The 6,910-nt window shown below is 39.8% G+C and overlaps 2 protein-coding genes and 1 pseudogene across 3 annotated transcripts in view; all 3 read left to right on the top strand.

Moving 5' to 3' along the window:
• LOC148726351 (uncharacterized) overlaps positions 1-6,910 on the top strand; it is a 98,695-nt pseudogene that overhangs the window by 11,654 nt on the left and 80,131 nt on the right. The gene's annotated exons all lie outside the window — the stretch shown is intronic.
• LOC148726352 (uncharacterized) lies at positions 346-1,674 on the top strand. Its single transcript, XM_088727083.1, has one exon. It carries the CDS (start codon positions 740-742, stop codon positions 1,514-1,516), a length of 777 nt encoding a protein of 258 aa, XP_088583209.1. The 5' UTR covers positions 346-739; the 3' UTR covers positions 1,517-1,674.
• LOC148726353 (uncharacterized) lies at positions 3,426-6,090 on the top strand. The gene is made up of 5 exons (XM_088727070.1): positions 3,426-3,995; positions 4,080-4,243; positions 4,641-4,853; positions 5,151-5,255; positions 5,547-6,090. Exons 1-5 carry the CDS (start codon positions 3,968-3,970, stop codon positions 6,051-6,053), a joined length of 1,017 nt encoding a protein of 338 aa, XP_088583196.1. The 5' UTR covers positions 3,426-3,967; the 3' UTR covers positions 6,054-6,090.

Consider the following 6,910-nt stretch of genomic DNA (forward strand, 5'->3'; position numbering starts at 1 on the left):
TCCTGAGAAGATACAGAACAAAGCAGCAACTACAAGAAAACGGTGAGGACCTTGTTGAACTTTACGAAGGCCAATTGAAACACCTTGGCTCGATAGCTTTGACAGGTTTACTGGAAGACAACATGGACTTTGACGAGAAGGAGCTCGGAAAACACAAAGCAAGTGATTTACCTGAATTTGGATTTCTTTCGGTTCAGCCCGGAGGCAGTAAACGAAGACCGACTAGACGTTATGGCTTTCTTCACAAGACTTTCCAAGAATTCTACGCTGCATTTTATCTCAGTTTTCAGCTTATCAAGAAAGAAATAAGTACGGAGAGCATAGCTGCTAACAGACGATATCGCTATTAGCTGAAAGAAGTGCTTCTGTTTACATTTGGCATTCTAGCGGCATGTTGCAAGGAAACTGCAGAGAACCTTGTCAAAACTATGGCAACAAAGTTGAACCAGGAGGAAGAAAAAGACGCACCTGGTAGTTTGGCGTTTATATTAGAGTGCATTAATGAGTCCAAAAATAACAACAACGATTTTAGTATAAAGTTGGCTCGCACCCTCGGTGCTTGTCTGCGAATTGGAGCTGTTGATTGTCATGATGCGGTGGAAATAGATGAAGCACTAGTTGCCGTTTTGGCCAACGTCCTTAAAACCAATTCAACTGCAATTGAATTGGTTTTAAGGACGAATGGAATTGGTTTTTGCATAGGGTTGCTATTGAATTGAACCAATTCAATAGCAACCCTATGCAACCTGGGCCGATTTACTTTAAGACCCCGCGAAAGTGTGGAATATTCGGAGTTATGTGTGAGGGACTACCAAGACAAGTGAACTTTCTTATTGACGAGGCCCCCTCTGCAGGAAAGGGAGCAAACGCGACTGTCAGTTATGTGCATTTTTATTTTGAACATCATGGACTCCAGGAAACCGATGTCCATCTTAATGCGGATAATTGCGCAGGACAGAACAAAAACAACACCTTCCTCTGGTACTTAGCGTGGAGGACTTTGATGAAACTTCATCATTCAATTACTTACTCATTTCTGATAGCAGAACATACAAAATTTGCTCCGGATCGCTGTTTTGGCCTGATCAAGAAAGCATACAAAGTCACGTATGTGTCTTCTCTTTACGAATTTGCGAGACTTGTAGACACTTCCAGTACTTCTGGATTGAACAAATCTCGACTCGTTGGGACACATGACGGGAGAATTCTTGTCCCTGTCTACGACTGGGCTTCGTTTCTTGGACAATACTTCAGAAAGTTGCCGAATATAAAGAGCTACCACCACTTTCATTTTTCAAAGGAAACCCCTGGAAAGGTCTACTACAAGGAGTTTGTAACAAGCCCTGAACAGTCTTTCATGTTACTAAAGAACAATGTGACTCTACCACCTCCAACGACCCTTCCTCATGTGGTCAATCCTGAGGGGCTTACTGAGGAACGAAAGAACTACCTTTATCGAGAGATAAGACAATTTTGTAAACCGGGGACGGAGGATATTGTAGCACCAGCCCCGTGAAGATATTATGTGCGCATGCGAAGCTTCATTGACCTTGTGTATGACTCCTTTTACGACACGAATTGAAATCTGTATGTAACTTTAGCATAAACTTGTAAAAAATTTAAATAATCCCTGTAGATTCGAACATGAAATACAAGTGCCGTTTTTTATCGTCAGCACTTACTCTCTCGAGGTCGCGTTATTTTGTGTTGAAGCAAATTGAAAAAAAGCGTTAATTTTCCTCGCTCGGCAAAGCGTGCGGTATGAAAGTTCTAACTAAAAAGAAATTACCGTCTTGCAAAAATATCTCACCCTTTCACTTGTCAATAGAATTTGAAAACAATTGCGCGTGGAACATAGAAAATGGTTTCACCCAGAAGTAGGCCTCCGGTCCACTGTAACTCGAAAAACGTTGACCCAAGCATGCGTATGCCCAGAACGAACGTTGAGTAATGCCTTGAAAAACGTGACTTTTCCTGACACCATAAAAATGTTGAAACGAACACGTTGTTTCTTTTACTAAGAATCAGGCGGGGACTGGAGGGTAATTCAAGCACGAAACACAAAAGAGCCGTTTACAAATCTTTATCAAAAAAGTATGACTGATTTTGGTTTTATCTGCAGCACTTACTCTCTCGAGAAGGTCGCGTTGGTTTTGTGTTGAAGCAAATTGAACGCTGTTGAAAGCGTTCATTTTTCTGACTTGGCTAGGTGTGCGGTGTGAAAGTTCTAACTAAAAAGAAACTACCGTCTTCCAGAAATATCTCACCCTTTCACCTGTCAATAGAATTTGAAAACAATAGTGCGCGTGGAACATAGAAAATGGGTTCGCCCAGAAGTAGGCCTATTTCCGATAGACGTCACAAAAGACACAATTGACCACTTCACACATGAAAACTATGGCTTTCAAAATATCGAAGCCGCCCTTAAATAGAAGCCGCATTATTTTCCTTTTGAAAAAAAAATAGAAGCCGCGGCTTCTATTCAAGAAAAGACGGTATGTATTTCTTACGACTCTCGACCTTTCTTATCAGAAATGATTGTAGTCGGATTAGAGATTCTTATTCTGTTTACCCAGTTCTTTCAATTATGAATAAAGGCTGAAAGTTTCTAAAGAAACTCTCCATTCGCTCTGATGAAGGTTGAAAAGTTAAAGGTTTAAAAGTTTCTAAAAAAACTCTCCACTCGCTCTGACAAAGGGCCAACGCTCGAAACGTCGGCTTTTTTACTCGTTACGGTGGCCAATTTAGAACTTCAACTTAGTTGATATAACCAAATTATCTTTCAATTATGGTCTGGGTCTAGGTCTGGGCGAAACGCTTTGTGTGCGAAACTCGTTATGGGCAAAACCCGCGGCTTCCGAAGCAACTTCTAAAATCACGTTTATCGAATTGCTTAATTTACTGGCGAACAATTTCTAATTCCGTCGGGCTGAGAAACCAAGTATCATTCGCTCCGACGAAGGGCTAACGCTCGAAACGTCAGCTTTTGCAATCATTACGGTGGCCAATTTACCATTTCAACTTTGTTGATATATCCAAATTATTTCGTTACTCCCACCGACGCAGCCCCAAACAGTTTCTTTCGAAACTATCAGCCTTTATTCAAGTATCATTGGTTATGACCAGAATCTCGGTCATGACTTTTTTCATTTGTTGGCTCTAACAAGAGCCGTTTTATGGAATCTATTCGGACCTGATTTCACAACTTGCTCTAGTCCAGTTCATGTTCCAGCGCGTCCAGATTCGTCAGTGTTGAATCGATGGTCTTTTTGACATCATGGTACTCCTTGAAGTACTGCTGCAAAACTATTTGGACATCGTAGTGAATAGTTGAATCTGCTAGAACATCTAGTAGAAGACACAGCATCTGCTGTCTATTTTCTACCGATGACTCGACTAATTCTAGACGCATTGTACGTATGGAGTCAATGATAAAAACAGCTTCAAAGTTGTCCATAGTTGATCTAAAACACCTCTGAAGGAACGTGCCACAAATAATATTATCTTAGTGCGGACTTCTTAGGAAAAAACTGCAGTGTACTTGATCGTTTTGTGATTTGTCGATTAGTCGTTGGATTAAAATAAATATTACCATATACTTGTTTTTCTATTGTTCTTTTTTACTCCAATAAAAAAGCGAGATTTTCGATCCTCCTCATTAAGCATTCTTGGTATATAAAGGCATTTTACTCTTCACTGTTTCTCAATCATTTCTAACGACATTGTTTGACCCGAAATGGCTTTAACTGTAAGACAATTGTGCAAAGAAAGCAGCAGACGACCCCGCAAGGCTCTGTTTTTTTTCCGAGACGAGAAGAAGACGGGAATCGCGCCTACACGCCTCATCATTGGAAATAGTATAGATTTAAAAGAAGGAATGGCGGTGACCGTTAACTGGCAAGGAAGAAAGGTACCCGCTGAACTCTTAGCCTTAAGTGGTAAGTAATGCCTTTCACATCTCGATTACATGGCAGAATTCACAGGAATACATTTGTGTAAGTCAGTTTTATTGCGAATACTCGCTTAAGCGACAAGTCTGAGTTGTAACTAATTGTCGTACTTACGATTTGTTCTTGTAGACGACGAAGAAGTCTTGAATCAGAAAGACTTGGAGTGGTGCGAAATAAACTTACCGCCGTTACCAAGTCTGGACTGCAACCAACAGCCGGATTCAGACTCTAAGGAAATTGCCCAACAACCGTCCCAAAAGAATGAGGTACAGCGGCCCAACAAGTCAACCAAGGTAATTCTGATTACTACATGGTGCTCTTTAGTAACGCGTTTCATAAAAATGTCGATAACGCCGGCCACTTCAACATTCAAAGTGGTATTTTTACCTTCTTGTGAAGCGTAAATAATTGAAATTAATTATGTAATGCACGAGCTACCTTTATGATTCTATTATAGTTTTATGTCAGTGGGCATTTACCATCTACAGCGATCGTTTTATATAGGTTATAACTATTTTTGAACGTGACTTTTGTTAATAACCCGAACATCAGGAAGTCTAAGATCACGTTTTCTTGCGCGAGACAAAGTGAACGAGCGTGTTTCAACATTGTATTATCACATTTAAGTTTTCAGATGTTATACTACCATAACAGACTTTCGTTTTGATAAATGTTGTATTGATCTTTTAGGTGAAGGCTGGGCAGAAAAAACTTTCCGCAACTCCCGTTGACCCATACCAAGAGTTTTTGGCAGAACAGAAGAAAAGAGAGGCTCAGTGGTGTGAGGAAACTAAAGCAAAGAAAGCACGAAATGAGGAAAAGGAGGCCAAGAGTTTCAGTGCTGGTGCGACTGCAGAAGATGTTGCTTCCATAAAGCTGCTGCTACAAGAGAGTATCTGTAAGGTAAGCATAACAACAATGCGTTACTTGTTGAGAAAATGTCGCTTGGAAAGTCCTTTTCAGTTTTTTTTCTCTGAATTCAACACGCTTAACTACGTTACGGACACCCAGTGTCAACAATGAGTTTCTAAAGCAAGCCTTACCTTTGGATGACGTCTAATTACTTTTTGACTGAGTAATTTATAAATAATCGTCTTAATACGGAAACCTCATTTTACAGACACTTTCTTTGGTTTTGCCTGATGTTTGATTGTTCACTTTTTTTAATTAACTGTTCATTTGTTTGTTTTACTCAAATAGATGATGGAGAAATTCGAGGACGCCCTGTCTGGAGTGGAGAGAAAAATCACAGTCCGATTGGGTAGAATTGAGCAAAGATTGGATTCTTTAGAGCAAAACGTTATGGTAAGTTTTAATGTCTTTTTCGTTTACGGCTTTAAAGACGGAGTTCTCGGTAATGGAACTACTGGTTTGACAAACTTTGTTGCAGAAGACTAAACTGTTTGAGTGCCTCTAAACTCTAATTAAACCGGTTTAAGAATTATAAAACACAGGGTATAATGAAATAAGGCCATCAAAAGCTAGCGGTTTCAATTTATTTTCTACTTACTCGACTTAATCAAACCAAAATGGCCTTTATTTATTTTTTTAATTCCCTTGCAACAAAATGACATATGATTTTTAACTTTTTAATAGATACAACAACCAGAAACTGAGCAGCCATTATCAGCCAGCAGTATCCTTCAGCAGGATGATCTTCAAACTATAGATTCTGTTGCCTTGGCCAGTCTAAACGAAGATATGGACATCTTCGCGCTATCTCCAGAAACACCAACGGTTCCGACTCCGCCTACAGCTTCAACTTCTTCAACCCCTGCAACCCAAAGCTTCCACGAATTAACAGAAGCTCAAGTTGGCGATGAGCTCATTGGTAGCTGCGTGACCCCAAGAAAGCTACCAGTCGTGAAGAACATTCTGCAGAGCGGATCGGAACGGCACAAATGCGCGCTTAAGCTTCTGCCATACTTCTTTACTAAAGATGAGATGAGCACCAGCAACACAGACGGAACACACCAGAAACTTCCCCTAGACACTACGAAACTAAACTCATTAAAAGTGTTAGTTTTTTCTAGATTTCCAGTCGAGTCCTCTGCGGAGAGAGGCAAAATAAATCAAGGGCAAACTAAATCAAAGGCAAAATAAATGCTAAGTGTCGTTTAAGTAAGCATATTATAAAGCAAGCAGGCGACAGGTAGACTAAAGAGAGTTTTTAACTAAGGCTTTTCGCGATTGTTTCAATATTTGTTTCTACTATTATGATTGTTGAGGATTCATTGAGATTACTGTAGGCTTCTCGTTTTCAAGTTATTGATGTAAAATGGTTGTAGAGACCTTCAATTTTATTTAAAGTTTTGGTTTTCTTTGTTGGAAGGGGGATGTGATTAGCTTACGAAAACAGATGTTCGTTAGTTAAGACAAGGAGAGCGAGATTTGTTTTCATGATTATGCAAATTTATTTCGATTGACGTGTACGGCAAAATTTACAAAATCCGTGGCTATCGAGTTTCTCATCTTTTATTTCCATCGATTAAAAGGAAACAGAAATTGCTTTATAAAAGCTGTAATTACACATTACTTTACGAAATCGAATGCTAGATGAAACACGAGCGAAAGAAAGTTGAGTTTTGTTACATGCTCATGCAAAATTGTTTCGATTAACCGACGGTGAAATCTACAAAATCAGCGGCATTTCTTAACGTTTTTCACTTGAGAGTGCGTTTTCATTTCAGTCAATACGTAGAAACAATGTAGGAACATGGGAAAAAATGAGTTTGCTTCTCAATTCTATTTTCTTTCTATCGAGAATGTTCAGTCCACATGGTATGATTGACAGATTGCTTCAAACGCATTGCGAGCTCTCCAGGGCGAGACTCGCTCTCGGCTCGCTTCACTCGCTCTCGGCTCGCTTCACTCGCCAGTGGATAGCTTAATGGCAGGCTAGTAATTTAATTTTACTTACTTTTCTATCGTTATCAGTCGAATATTATTAGCATGAAACG

Source organism: Stylophora pistillata, chromosome 7, assembly GCF_964205215.1.
Source record: "Stylophora pistillata chromosome 7, jaStyPist1.2, whole genome shotgun sequence".
NCBI lineage: Eukaryota > Metazoa > Cnidaria > Anthozoa > Scleractinia > Pocilloporidae > Stylophora > Stylophora pistillata.

Excerpts from the sequence above, each read along its gene's own strand:
- LOC148726352 (XM_088727083.1), top strand. The coding sequence starts at position 740 with ATGCAACCTGGGCCGATTTACTTTAAGACCCCGCGAAAGTGTGGAATA.
- LOC148726353 (XM_088727070.1), top strand. The coding sequence starts at position 3,968 with ATGGCAGAATTCACAGGAATACATTTGT. Across the intron at positions 4,244-4,640 it reads GGCCCAACAAGTCAACCAAG|GTGAAGGCTGGGCAGAAAAA; the intron begins GTAATTCTGATT and ends TTGATCTTTTAG. Across the intron at positions 4,854-5,150 it reads TACAAGAGAGTATCTGTAAG|ATGATGGAGAAATTCGAGGA; the intron begins GTAAGCATAACA and ends TTACTCAAATAG.